Below are 15404 nucleotides of genomic sequence, written 5' to 3'. Positions count from 1 at the left end.
TTCCGTCTTTCACAGTTGAAGTGTACCGATGATTAAAAAAAAAATTACAGACCTCGACGTGCTTTGTAAGTGGGAAAAACTGCAAAATCGGCAGTGTATCAAATACTTGTTCTCCCCACTGTATATACCGGGCGTCGTGGCGTGTGCCTGTCATCCGGCTACTCGGAGGCTTTGGTTGGAGGATCGCTTGAGGACAGGAACTCTGCACTGGGCCGTGCTATGAGAGGGTGTAGGGCAGCCCAGAATCATGGCGAAACACAATCCTTATCCCTGTGTCGTAAGAGGCGACCAGGGTTGCGTCAGGAAGGGCATCTGGCGTAAAACCTATGCCAAATCGGTATGCGGATCATAACGGATGATCTGCTGTGGTGACTCCTCACGGCAGCAGCCGAAAGACGAACAACAACGTGTGTGTGTGTGTGTGTGTGTGTGTGTGTGTGTGTGTGTGTGTGTGTGTGTGTGTGTGTGTGTGTGTGTGTGTGTGTGTGTGTGTGTGTGTGTGTGTGTGTGTGTGTGTGTGTGTGTGTGTGTATATATATATATATATATATATATATATATATATATATATATATATATATATATATATATATATATATATATATATATATATATATATATGTATATGTATACACATGCATATATATATATATATATGTATATGTATACACATGCATATATATATATATATATGTATATGTATACACATGCATATATGTATATATATGTATATATATGTATATATATATATATATATATATATATATATATATATATATATATATATATATATACATACATATATATGCCCCAATCTCTCAATGGTGGAGAATCAGTAAATAATTAAATAATTCTTGTCTCCAGGTATAGATTCGGATCTTCACCAAAATTGAATCAGTTCTTCATAGTGGCACTCCCAATCTGCCCACCAAGTTTCTGTGAGTCCATCCATAACCTCTTGAGATATTGTGCTATATATCATGTTTGGCCCTATGTCTCAACGGTGAAGAACCCCACTTAAAAAATCCTCAGCTCCGGATCTTCACCAAAATTTAACGTTGCTGTCCTTGGCCAGTCACCTACACACAAAAAAAATAAATAAAAACGATTGCTTGAAAACTGTGGCCAAAAATTGTGTAACAAACAAACAGACAGACAGACAGACAGACAGACAGACAGACAGACAGACAGACAGACAGACAGACAGACAGACAGACAGACAAGCCGGTAGGCGGACATGGGAAGTCGACTACCCAATAGAACCTGACACGATGGGCCCGTTCGATGGGGAATGACCTGAGGATTAAGCACAAGAAAATTCATGATTCTAGCTTCAAGGGTTAATGTTGCAAATTGTTTTTTTGTTAAAATACCCCCACATTTAGAGGTTTTTTGGCCATTGCTAGGCAACGCAGGGGTCCATAGCAACGGTTCTTTCTCACACATAACTAGGATATACCATGAACCTACCATACCAGTTTCATGTATATCTGACTCATAGTCTCTGAGATATAACGAACTTCTTTTTTTTTATTTTTTCGACCAGGGTTCATTCAAAGTCAATCTTCTCCGACAGTTTTCATAGGATACGGCTGGAAATTTTTGACAATATGGTTGAATTTACTGCCCACAGTAGCTCGTGGCCCGATTTTTGATTTTCGGAAAAATTAATTTTTTATGATTTTTCAAAAAATTCAAAGTCCCGTTGCTCGGCAGCAGTGGTGTCCATAGCAATGGTTTTCATTTGCACCCAACTCGGTCATGGCATGACCCTACCAACCAAGTTTCATCGAAATTGCCATTGTATTAACGGAGCACTGGACCAAACAGAGGGACAGACTGACAGACAGACAAACATATTGATGGAAATACTGATAATCAGGGAAGATCAAATTTCCAAAAAAAAAAATTTTTTTGAATTTTTTTTTTCGACTGGATCGGGACTACCCAACAGACAGACAGACAGACAGACAGACAGACAAGCAAGCCGGTCGGCGGACATGGGTAGTCGACTACCCAATAGAACCTGACGCGATGGCCCTGTTCGATGGGGAATGACCTGAGGATTAAGCATAAGAAAATTCATGATTCTAGCTTCAAGGGTTAATGCTGCAGATTGTTTTTTCGTTAAAATACCCCCACATTTAGAGGTTTTTTGGCCGTTGCTAGGCAACGGAGGGGTCCATAGCAACGGTTCTTTCTCACACAACTTGGGCATACCATGAACCTACCATAACAGTTTCATGTATATCTGACTCATAGTCTCTGAGATATAACAAACTTCGTTTTTTTTCTTGTTTTCGACCAGGGTTCATTCAGTCTATCTTCTCCGACAGTTTTCATAGGATCTGGCTGGAAATTTTTGACAATATGGCTGAATGTACTGCCCACAGTCGCTCATGGCCCGATTTTTGATTTTCGAAAAAATAATTTTTTTTATGATTTTTCAAAAATTTCAAAGTCCTGTTGCTAGGCAACGGTGGTGTCCATAGCAACGGTTCTCATTTGCACACAACTTGGTCATGGTATGAACCTACCAACCAAGTTTCATCGAAATCGCCATTTTAAATACTGATAAGGCTAGAACAAATCTCAAAAAAAAAAAAAAATTCGGCTCGATCGGCTCCCCAACATATCGACGGAAATACTGATAATAAGGGGAGATCAAATTTCAAAATTTTGATTTTTTGAAAATTTTTTTTTTTTTCCACTGGATCGACTACCCAACAAACAAACACAACAGACCAACATACTTGGCAAAAAAAAAATTCCAATTTTTTCACCAAGTAACAAGAGACAAGTTTTCGCCAAGTAGCAATTGTGGAAGATCATTAGTTCTAATCGTGAAACCTTTTCTTTGCAGGTTAGGGTTTTCTATACAGTGATCCATTCAAGTTCATTTTCTCTTAACCCTAAACTGCTGACACAAAATTTTACGTTAAAAAAAAAGTTTGTTGGAAACAGGTTTGAGGATCAGAGATGTGATGACAGATTGAACGACATGGTTTTCCAGACACATTGTTTTTAAAAATACTTTTTTTTAAACGGCACAAACTTCTAGAAGAACCAAATTTTCAGCAACGATTGTTACAATTATTCCAAACAGCACAGTTTTGTTTGTTTAACGATCTTCCACAATCATGATGTTGAAGACCTTTGCACATTTTATGTTTAAGTTACAAGCTGCTAACATATAAGGTGTTTGTCACAAATGATGATCCTGAAATATCCTTTTTGTTCCTTGTTTACAGAGAGAAAAGTTAAGCTGGCTTTCCAGCAGTCAGTCACATATTCCATTTCTAAACATTTATCTAACTTGGCTCCTAGTGGAGCGTGTACATGAATCGCATGCAGGGTAAAGACATGAGGAGACCATTAGTATCCCTCGAGGCTCGACATGAATTATGAGGATATTGTTTTTGTCATCTTTAGCCCGTCCCCCGCTCGGGAGATGGGGTTTTGCTGTGTGTGTGTGTGTGTGTGTGTGTGTGTGTGTGTGTGTGTGTGTGTGTGTGTGTGTGTGTGTGTGTGTGTGTGTGTGTGTGTGTGTGTGTGTGTGTGTGTGTGTGTGTGTGTGTGTGTGTGTGTGTGTATATGTGTGTTTTGGGTAGTCGATCCAGTCGGAAAAATGTTTTTTTTTAATTTTGAAGTTTTTTTCGACCCTTATTATCAGTTTTTCCATCGATATGTTGGGTAGTCGAAAAAAAAAAATTCCAAAAATGTTTTTCTTTTGAGATTTGTTCTACCCTAATCGGTATTTAAGATGGCGATTTCAGTTAATACAATGGCGATTTCGATGAAACTTGGTTGGTAGGTTCATACCATGACCAAGTTGTGTGCAAATGGGAACCGTTGCTATGAACACCACCGTTGCCTAGCAACAGGACTTTGAAATTTTTGAAAAATAAAAAATTCATTTTTTTGAAAATCAAAAATCGGGCCATGTGCGACTGTGGGCAGTACATTCAGCCATATTGTCAAAAATTTCCAGCCGGATCTTATGAAAAATGTCGGAGAAGATAGACTTTGAATGAACCCTGGTCAAAAACAATAAAAAAAACGAAGTTCGTTGTATCTCAGAGACTATGAGTCAGATATACATGAAACTGGTATGTTCGGTTCATGGTATGTCCTAGTTATGTGTGAGAACCGTTGCTATGGACCCCTCTGTTGCCTAGCAACGGGCGTAAAACCTCAATGTGGGGTATTTTAACGAAAAAACAATCTGCAGCATTTACCCTTGAAGCTGGAATCATGAATTTTCTTGTGCTTAATCCTCAGGTCATTCACCATCGAACGGGCCCATCGCGTCAGGTTCTATTGGGTAGTCGACTACCCATGTCCGCCTACCGTCTTGTCTGTCTGTCTGTCTGTCTGTCCAGGCCGTACCTTTTTACCATTTGAGCTTTTGTCATCAAATTTTCAACAAAGCTTTATTACGAGAATACGGAGAAGACAAATTAAGAATTTGGTCGAAAGCTCAAAAGATCAAAGGTCAGTATCACATAAAATCGTCAATTTTCATCCAATTAACCTGAAATTTTAATTATCATTTGAGTATTTGTCAACAAATTTTCAACATAGCTTTCTAATGAAAATATGGAGCAGACAAATTAAGAATTTGGTCAAAAGATCAAAGGTCAGCATCATATAAAATTGTCAATTTTCATCCAATTGACCTGAAATTTTAATCATTTGAGTTTTTGTAATGAAATTTTCAACAAGGCTTTATTATTAGATATGGAGCACCCAAATTAAGAATTTAGTCAAAAGGTCAAAGGTCAGCATCACATAAATTCATCAATTTTCATCCAATTGACCTGAAATTTTTTATCATTTGAGTTTTTGTCATCAAATTTTCAACAAAGCTTTTTAATGAGAATATGGAGCACTCTTTTAGAATTAGGTCAAAGGTCAGCACCTCATAAAATTGTCAATTTTCATTCAATTGACCTGAAATTTTAACAATTTGAGTTTTTGTAATCAAATTTTCAACAAAGCTTTATTATGAACATTATGGAGAAGATTAATTAAGGATTTGGTCAAACCGTCAAAGGTATCATTTAGCATACAGAAGAACAAGAAGTCCGAATACAAAGTGGACGGTCTTTGCATTTTCAGATGCTTTCTAGTTTATTATTTTAATTACATTTGGAAATGTTTCATTTTATCCGAAGATTGTGAGCTTTCTTTTGACAGTGCAATTTTCCATTTTTTTGTGGACAAATACATTTCATTTCATTAGGAGACGAAAGGGAAAATTAACAGTATATTGGACCTGGGAACACAACATCAAAAATAATTTTGTGCTCAGATCATAGGAACATAAAACAGGCCCCAACTGCCTTCTACATCATATTTAAAATCACCATATTCTTTTCTTATCGCAGATGATGTTGCTATAATCCTGTGCATTTATCAGTGATAAATGAATGACCATCACCGATTATCTGGCGTTTGACATCAAAGAAGTGGAGAAGAAGCCTAAAACGAAAGAAATTGAAAGAGGAATAAACAGAGCAAAGAAGAAAGCACATACTTCAGTTCGAGAAAGGTTGTGGTATGGGATGGGGAGGGCTGGGTGAATCGTTGGAAAGGGCGTAGAAGTGTTTTGGGGAGGAGATGAAGGCCCACAAGGAGTGGGGGGGGAGTGGGGGGTTAAGGATAGAGAGAAGAAGCTTGCTCAGCACTGAGAAGAAAGGAACCCATATGGTAAGGAACCATTTTTGCTGCATTGATGTGTGAACCGGCCACGACTATCAAGTTAAAGAACTCCAGACTAACGTGGTATGATGATGCAGAATGATGGTTTACAGCGTTTAATGAATGTTTACAGCTTTACAGATACAGCTTTTAATGACATTAACATTTTCTTTGAAAGTTGCTCCAATGTAAAAGTTTTGAAAACTTTTGAGTTCGATTTAAACGTGTGAATTATACATGCTCTCTTTCTGCAAAGCTGACGTTATATGGATTATTTTATTGATGCAAGTATTGACGTCTTTTATTTCTAAGAATTTATACACCATGGTGGGGGATTAGTGGGGGTTGTGGCTGGTTATTTGGTGGTAATGAAGGAAGAGGGTCAAATAGATGCTTATGTCATGTTGGAGCACCGTTTGAGAAAAATGTATACATCAATGACCGAAAGCGCATCACAAGTATAACACCGAGTCAAACCGTAAATGTTGTACGTCATCATTAGAATAATGAATGACTATACTGAAATAGGCTTGTAGGGTCCTGCTGGCTTTCAGGCATCACATTGAAACTGCTCAATCAGATGTCTCACTTTCTGTCTACAGATCCAACGATGTGGTTCATTGCAACAAACTTGGCATTGTGGGTGATGCTGGTGGGACAGGGATCGTGCCAACAGAACTTGTAAGTGATTATGTTGTTATCATGAACCAGATGTTTTTTTTTTTTTAATCTGGCTTTTAAAAAATCTGCTCCAGCAGCAGCACCACTCTGTGAAGAGTGTGGTACAAGTCATCTTCAATGAAGCCTAAAAGCAGTAACGCATGCCATCCTGTGTGTGTGTAAAAGGGGTCTTCCTTTTTACGATCTCCTCTCTCTTTGTCTCTCTCTGTCTTTCAGAATTACACTGGTTGGTTTTATGAATTTTACAAGGTTTGCCTTTGCCTTCACAGCAGTAGTTAGGCCAGGAATTTACAATTTGCTCAGGGTGTTCAGGGGGACGACGATAACTCACCTACTCTTTGTGAAAGAATCTGTGCAATATTTGATGTCCACCAAGCAGTGCTAGCAGATGAGACGTCCAACTTGACGTTCATCCGAGGGACGGCACACTCTATGATGCAACACACTGTCTGCCAAACATCAATCCAACAGTTTATATTCGGATCAGGAACCAAACTCAGACCAGACAGCTCAAAGGTAAATGCGCTACTTCCACATCATCCTATCAGACCCGAACTTCATAACTTTTACATTTGTCCAGCTCTCCCTGAGTCTTGGCTTCTAGTAACATGAAGTAGTCCTGGAGGGTATGCAGCAAGTTTTTCGGAGTGGAGTAAAAAAAATATCGGCTGGGAACTTTCTCGGCAGCGATCGTGGCAATTCGCCCACATTCCTGTTCTGTTGATGAACGGCTTGTAATTCAAGCACAGTCAACTCTCGGCCTTCCTACAGCTGCGCAATGCATCACATGCAATCCGACTTTTGATGAATCTTTCCACGCATCTTATGTTTTCCGATTATTATAAACTTGATCCAATGGAAAAGGAACAACTCTTATGAAAACAAGGCACAAACACACTATTTTCAAGATGTTACGTTCACACATGTAGTGAGGTTAGAGCAGCATGTTTCAGCATTTTAAATATGACCTATTTACGAAAAAAAACCAATAAAACAGCCAAAACTCAATTTTGTGACAAATTATGTTATTTGTGCTCCATCAAGAATGTTCTCTGAGTCTTTGATAAGCCGAGATCTCGAAAAGAATACCAAAAAAAAGAAAATGATGCAGTATTTAAAGATCACTAGCAGGGACCCATGGAACATCTGCACAAAGTAAAATGTGACTTCAAGTCCTGAACTCTAACCCCCCCCCCACCCCCACCCGACCAAACCCCAAGTTCTCAACCTCTGCCCCCAACCCCAAGTCCAAGTCCAAACCCTCCCACTCCCAACCCTAAGGAGCCAATTCCCTCCACACTCCAAGGCTTCAAACCCCCTCCCCAACTCACTCACCATAACTCTTCAACCCCACCACCCCCACAAAAAGTCTTTACCACCCCAAACCCTGTCCTCCCCCCTCCTAACCCTAAGGACACCCTCCTCAACCCCCCCACCCCTCCTCCAAAAGTCCTCACCCTCCCCTCCCAACTCTATCCCATCTTTTCTCTCCCCCTCCAACCCCAGCTCTGTCCTCCCTCCTTACCCTCCCCCCATTCATAGAAGCAAACAGGCATTCTCACAATGAAACAGTAGAATATTTAATGCATTCCCATCCCCTATCAGGCTATCAACGAGTTCACAGAAAATCCGGATCCAGATCCAATTTTTAAAAAAAGTGATTCTTCACCATTTGAGTGACAGGGATAAAACGATATACAGCAGGATATTTCAAAAATTTATGGACGGATTCGGACGAAACTTGGTGGGTGAGTTGGTTCGGTGACAAGAACAAGCCGATTCAATTTTAGTTCAGCTCCAAATCCAGATCCAGCCTATCAGTGGGATATAAAACATGAACTAATCAACCTGATGGAGGTATGTTCTCTACCGAGTTCCCTTCTAGTTTTATAATTTCGTTTTCTTCACATGCTGAGCCCTGATGCTCTGAATTGATGCCATAAATGGATTGCTTCATCATAACTGGAATATTCTGATTAAAGCAAATAAAATAGCCATTGCGTCATCATTTCAACTGAATTATTTCGCTTTCTCGATTCATTTGCTTGAGAGTTGTAATCACAATGTAAATGTGTTGGCACATGTAGAAGCATGCTCTTCTGCATCATACATGGTGGAATTTTTGACCTCCACCAACGCGCCAACCCCCTCCCCACTTGTGCTCCATAAACGAACGTTTTACTTCTCTCCTCTGTCCCCTTCTCTAATCCCCTCTACCATTAGTCTTCTCTCTTCCTTACCCCCTATTTTCTCTTTCCTAACATCCTCACTTATTTTACTTTTTCATCTTTAAGCTTCTTAATTTGCAGGCACTTACTCACACCACCGACGGTGTGTGTGTGTGTGTGTGTGTGTGTGTGTGTGTGTGTGTGTGTGTGTGTGTGTGTGTGTGTGTGTGTAATAATCAGATTCCTCCTTGGTTAAGACATCTCATCAAGCATCACATCTCACATTTTGGAAGAGTCTTTGTGGAGGAACACAATTTTTAAGGATCGATTGCTCTTATTTTGTCGGGGAAACGTGGGGAGGCGTAGGGGGGGGGACACTAAAAATGATCAGCTTGTCACTTAAACAGTAGAAACAGAGATTGATAAACTTGCAGAAGTTGTGTGTTTGGGCAATTGGATGTCGAACCATTTCCTGTTTAAATTCCAGCGGTTTTTTTCGTTTGTACAACTTGGTCGTGATGTGGAATGTCTGTTGTCAGACATAAGAGTGCTGTTTTCTGTTAGTGGGGATACACTCCCTGCATGTGACTCAAAATCTTTCAAGTTTCAAATGCAGTTAATCCTATCATCTTTGGGATATGTATTTGGGATACCAAAATGTTTCCTCCCTGCACTATCAGAGGTTGGATCTGAATCACAATAGTTTATCAAATCCTTTTGTTGTGATGCCTATGCCTATGAAAGGCAAACATCTGTTTGTTTGTTTGTATGTGTTCTATGCACAGCCACATCTTTTAAGTTACAAACTCCAAACTTGTACAAATACAACTTTGTGTGAGGGGTAACATAGGCTATGTGGCCGCAGCCTCACATGGGGGTGTGGGGGGCAGAGTGGGGGGGGGGTAATTTCTCTATGTAAATGTGTACCGTGTAGCGCCACCTGGTGGTGATGGCAGAGGGTATTACAATTTCCAAATTTCCTTTTTAGATCCTCGTGGAAGATCTCTAAGTCTTACTCACGTTGTTGCTTACTCAAGTCTTACATCACTATGACGTCATCAAATTTTATGACGTCATATCAATTTTTATGACGTCATTCCTATTTTTTGACATTTTTTGTTTCACAACCCAGAGTTTCCATCGGATCTTCGTGAAACTTGCCATGTATATGCAGAAAGCCCACGCGCAAGCAGTAACCATCTCCGATTTTGGAAATTCTTCCTAGAAAAAAGTTGACGTCATAATATCGCCACTAATGGAAATCGCCTATACCATTATCTCCAAAACTAGGCAAGCTGTTTGAATTTTGTTTGCGGGAATCAAGCCGGGCATTAGCACAGATAATTTATCGCAAACCTGATACATCACAATGACGTCATATTCGTTTTTATGACGTCATCATTAAGAGGACGAGGATCTTTAAGACGAGGATCGTCATCATTAAGAGGACGAGAAGCTCATTCGAGCTTGTTCTGCTCTGTAAACAAAGTGTTCTGCTCTGCAAAGTGTTACTTTATTCACATTTCTCTTCCCAGGAGGCAACGTCGGGTAAATCTGCTAGTGATTCATAAATGCTTCTCTTGAGAGGCAAATGATGGATTGAAAAAGTATCTGCACTCCGGTCTTTTGTTTAATTATGAGAGCTGCTGTGATCTTCAGGGAGCATAAGGGTTGGCAGGATAGCTTAGATGTGAATCAGGAGGATCAGACATTTGATGGTAGGTCCTGCTTCTGTGCTTCAGTCCACGGACTACATGTGGTGGAGAGATGGAGGGAGATACGGGGCAGTTTGCAAGCCCTGGATTCCCTCAGGACTATCGGCCTAACCTCAATTGTGTCTGGAATATTAAGGTAAGCCGTGCAAAACTTGGATTTCAACTGTTATCAGACTGTTCTTTTTATTTGTGGAAGTAAATTATTTCTGCTCATGCTCGGTTTAGCCTTTTTTATGGCTCCTTGAATGAACTGATAGCTCATGATGCTTAGAAATCAAATGTTAAAATCTCACATACCTTATGTATTTGTCCAGGACTGACAGGATAACTTCAGGGTATGTGTACTGTCCTTTGGGCTATCTCGCCTGGATTTGAAAAAACACAGCTATAAACTGCCTTCCTGGTGTTCCACATGCTGGGTGATACATCAATCTCCATGCCGTCCATGAGGGGGACGTTGAGCCGGTTGACTCATCTGCCAGCACCAGTCGTTCGTTGGTGGACATTAATGATCCCCCCCCCCCTCCTGTGTCTTTCGTGAAGCGTAAGGGAGTTATCGCTGGCAGTGATCGCCACCCTCTCCAAATTCAAAAATCTGGCCACCTTCAGTTGAACTTCCGGCCTAGCCTGACAGTTCGTAAAAGACTTGGGCCAAAAATGTTAATGTACCCCACTTGCCCGCACAAGGTTTGCTGAATATTGTTACGGTCATCGAATTCTCACCAGGGTCCTGATCCCTAACCTGACAAGCAATGTAGCGGTTGACTGAAGGTGGATTCGAAGTCAAATCTTCCACCCGATGAGTCACCAATTAAGTAATGGGTAGCCCTTGGGGGGGGGGCTATACACCATCCTCCAGGAAAACTGAACAGATCTTTTCCTCAATGTTTGACATACAGAATCGCTAACAAGTCCTGTCACCTCCAGCCAATTCATCTGTCTAAAAGGATGAGAGCCAAGCAATTACCCGGGGGAACCGCTGTATTATAAACATCCTAACGAGGGCTTTTTCGCACCAATTTTATAACGGCTGCCATCTTACTCGCATCGTTATTTACTGTTTCAAATTTGAATGGACATGCTAATGGGGAGGAAACAGGATTTATTAAAGAAATACAGGGGATGGAAAAACAAGATGCAAATGCACTGATCAGATATTTTCTCACTGTAAATAATTTCTCAAGCGTCCATGAAACTTCAACAGCTTGCACAATTTAACTTGGGGCTCAGTGACTCGCATGTACGAAGCCACACAGGAATAAAGGTGACGAGACAGAAAGAAACATTTTCCACACACGATGTTTGCACGGGGTGGAAATGGGTCGGCGGCGATGGTCTCGGCAGGAGGGAGATGGAAGGCAAGGTCGCATCCGGGCTTGTGGCTCCAGCCCAACGTACACGTGTGCTTTTATAATCCGACACTTGGACCGTCGTCCTCAAAGTTCACTGTCGGTGTTTTACTCCTCTACCACCATTTTTGCTGGATCACTTTCCACTCACTCTTGCGCAGCTCTCTTTGTGGTTCTGCTGAGGCTCAGGTCCAGCTCAGACTCGCACTGTCTCTCTCTCTCTCTGTCCCTCGGCCTTTATCATGTTGTGATCGTGCATAGCTGCGCCATAACTGGCTTTCCACTTAGCTTCTCGCAGCTTCGATATGGTTTTGAGTGGCTCGAGCAGATCCACAAGATTGCCATTCCCAGTGGAGCTTTTATGTTTACATACAGTCGCAAGGCCCTGCTTTCACCTTCCTGGAGAGGGAGAGGGGAGGGGGCTGTTGGTTTACAGAGCTGCAAACAATTTATTAAATGAAACGGATTACAAAGAGAAACCATTTAAAGGATTAACAGGGGAGGAATGGTGGGAGGGTGTTAGACACGCTACGGAAGGGAGGGGCCACGTTCACTTAGCTTCTGAACATACTTTGACATGTCCTATCATTCTACACACAAACCACACACTTATGCTCGACGTTTATTAATGAAATAACTCGTCTATCTTGCTCCCATTACCCCTTTTGGCAGTTCCCACAACAATATAATTTGGGGCAGTTTAAGGGTTAGTAATAGGAGTACATCTGTATTTGCCCAATATCTACTGATGTCCTGACTCCTTATATATAATGTAATAGTCCACGTCTTGCTTGTGATTTATCGAAAACTCCTCCATGAGCTTAGATCAAAGTTAAAAAGAACTTTGGTTCATCTTGAGATAGATGACATAAAGAGGACATATTTACTATTAAAAAAAAGAGTTACATCTGAAAAAAACAAACAATATATATGAACACCTTCAGCTTCTCACTTTAAACAACCCACCTTCTCCCTTTTTTCAAACTTCTGACCATTAGGTACCCGAAGGCCGAGTTGTCTTCCTTTCTTTCCGCTTCTTCGCTCTGGAAATGAATGCTCGGTGTATGTAAGTATTTCTACACACTTTCCATTTATTTTCCACCCAATAACTGAATATAATTTCGGTAACAGATCAGCTCACTAATATGGATAAAGTGAATGGCCTTTTAATCATTGGAGACTATTTTATTTCACTCGAAGTTAGTTATGCTTTTGACTGAAAAAAAAGAGGAACTATGACATTGAGCATAAAATTTCACTCTTGAAATGTTTTGCTGTCATCTGGTTGTTTTGTGGTATTTTGGTCAAGTTGCCATTGAATTAGCCATCTTGAGTTTGAGGCTTTTTAGCGTCAACGACAAAGAGTGTATGCCTGGTGTTGGCTTAATGGCTAGAGTGGTGGGTTTGGGATCCTATCAGGGATCCTAAGGTCCTGAGGTCAAATCCTGCTTGGCTGTTGATTTAATACCAGGTGGGGTTGACTCAGCCTGTCCTCCTTCTAAGGTTGGCAAAATGAGTACCAGCTTGCTGGTATCCTGTGTCAGAGTGGTGACCTGTCCAGGATTGTGCCCAATAGCCAAGGAGACTGCTTACGCTCTGCACAGAGAATGGTCCCAATGGATGGATGGACAAAGAGTTGACCGCATCATGTGGAGACGGCTCGGCAGGACAAGAAGATTAATTATTTCCTGAAAAGCATGAGTGACCAATTGTTTATTTATTTTTCAACAAACAATGTGATAACTACATGGTGATTATTCTGACAAGATTGACATCCAAATCCTACATAATGTTGTTAATAGCCAGATCTAAATTATAATCAAAGAGAAGACCAGATACTGCATTGGAGTCGTCAGAAGGAACCCGAATAAGGAAAAAGAGCAAAGATGGAGCCATCAAGAAGAACCTGGATAGGATTTAGGTTTCAGCTGCTACTTCTCCACACTCAAACCCAACCAGGTGCAGCTGGGTGACCCTGATCTTTTTAACCTTTATTCATGTAAAAAAAAAAAAAAAAACATACTCACCTCGGAGATGTCTCACCAACTATAAACTGTCATTCTGGTGTTTCACAGGCAGGGTGAGGTGTCAATGTGTGTGCCGTCCTCGGATGGATGTTAAACTGGGTGTCTCATCTGTAAGCATTTGTTTTATGGAGGTTAAAATATCTGGCATTCTTCACGAAGAGTAGGCGAGCCATCGCTGGCACCCTGAACAAAATGCTCCTGGCAGCCATGTGCTGCATGCAAGAGAAGTATAGTTGATACTGTTTGTCACCTCGGTTTTTCAAGTACCACATTTATAAAGGGTATTGCAAGTCAGCTCTTTGTAAATGTCATAAAAGATGTTCCTGTTGAAGGAGACCAGAGAAATAGGAACATCCGTGGAGAGAAAGGCTTCGGCTAAAAAATAAAAGTCTGTAAAAGCAGTTGTCACCGAAGAGGAGAAACCTGCTATGTCTGACGAAAAGCCTGTTCGAGGTCTGTGCAGTTATGTGATGCAAGCAGGGGGTTTCATCTCACCATTGATTCCGACATGCCATGAGTCTAATATGTAAGTTGATTTTGATAGAATGAAGCTCCCTCCTTATTTGGTGATTCAATGGTTACAATATCTATTGTACTTCATTTTTAGCTCACCTGGACTTTAGTCCGGTGAGCTAATGCCATCGAGTAGTGTCCCTCGGTTAGTGAGTGAGTGAGTCAGTGAGTCTGTAAACACTTTAGTCATTATCGCTTGAACAAAACAAACGATTTTGGTGGATCTTGGCCACAACCTTCATCAACTTTGATGTATCATAGTTTGTGCATGGCATTAAAAAAATAAGGTGATCTGCAGGGGGTTTGAGCCACCCAAAATAGGTATTTGCTCTCTTCTCTCAAACTACACACACAATTTCAATGAAACCTGACCACAACCTTCATCACCCATGATGTACTATGTTTGTTCATGGCATAAAAAACAGGGTCGAAGGGGGTCTGTGGGGTTTGAGTGACTGTTGCTCCTGATGTAGGTGAGCTTCAGGATGCGTGGTCCTATTTTTTGTTTTCCTTGCTGTCGATGTCCTACCTAATTGATATCTCTTGAAATGTTTTCACCAACCAAATATTGAGGGCACTTGTGCAATAAAGACCCTTTAAAATATCATTTCAAAACACTCTCCCCCTGACCTATCAAACTGTTTGGCAGACACTATGTTTTGCTATGGTTCCCAGAGTGTTTATTAGTCTTGGTGTCTGTTGTGTCCTGCTTTTTGAAAAAAAACCAACAACGTTTGTTTTCATTATGAAGCAGAATTGCCAGTTTTACCAAGTGGCTAATATTACCAGTTGGCGATACCGGGAACCATCACAGCGATGTCCGATCACAGCCCTCTAGTATAATTAACATTGTGTTATCTTCCGTCGAAGTGATTCAGCATGTAATGTATCCTTAAAGTGCTGAGTTGGATTTATTTCCACAACCTCACTTTTCAAGCTGTTTGGATTCTCCACTGCACTTGTCGAAGTTCCCTTCTGGTCATATTGTTACAAATCTGGAAGCCATTTTCACAAAAACCGACAGCAGTCCTTAAGCTTAGTTATTTCGATAAGTATGTGTTTATCATTAGAATTCTTCCTTCTGTCTAATGGGAATTTCGTGTGTGCGCTGTGAGTTATTTTATAGTTAGGTTTTATACATCTACAACAACAATGGCACCGTCCCTCACTCAACCCGGTCGCCATTGCCCACGTGTTTTTGGCTGAAGGCGTGGTCAGAGCCTCCATCGCCTCAGATCAGGGCTCCGC

General features: G+C 40.8%; 1 protein-coding gene across 2 annotated transcripts in view; it reads left to right on the top strand.

The window, feature by feature from the left end:
- The first annotated feature begins 5635 nt into the window (after positions 1 to 5635).
- Positions 5636 to 15404, top strand: part of LOC147023400 (procollagen C-endopeptidase enhancer 2-like) — a 51733-nt gene continuing 41964 nt past the window's right edge. The window contains exons 1-4 of one of the 2 annotated variants that reach the window (XM_085888779.1): positions 5636 to 5712; positions 6306 to 6384; positions 10295 to 10403; positions 12615 to 12682. In XM_085888779.1, coding sequence (XP_085744905.1) covers positions 6314 to 6384; positions 10295 to 10403; positions 12615 to 12682 — 248 coding nt within the window. In that variant the 5' untranslated portion in view covers positions 5636 to 5712; positions 6306 to 6313. Of the gene's footprint in view, positions 5788 to 6305; positions 6385 to 10294; positions 10404 to 12614; positions 12683 to 15404 lie in introns of both variants that reach the window. The other variant, XM_085888778.1, reaches the window with a different exon arrangement.

This window comes from Eptatretus burgeri, chromosome 7, assembly GCF_056783735.1.
Source record: "Eptatretus burgeri isolate ZD-2024b chromosome 7, Ebu_testis_v1, whole genome shotgun sequence".
Classification (NCBI taxonomy): domain Eukaryota; kingdom Metazoa; phylum Chordata; class Myxini; order Myxiniformes; family Myxinidae; genus Eptatretus; species Eptatretus burgeri.
Note: the sequence above shows the minus strand (reverse complement) of the source record. Positions and strands in the feature narration are given on the sequence as shown.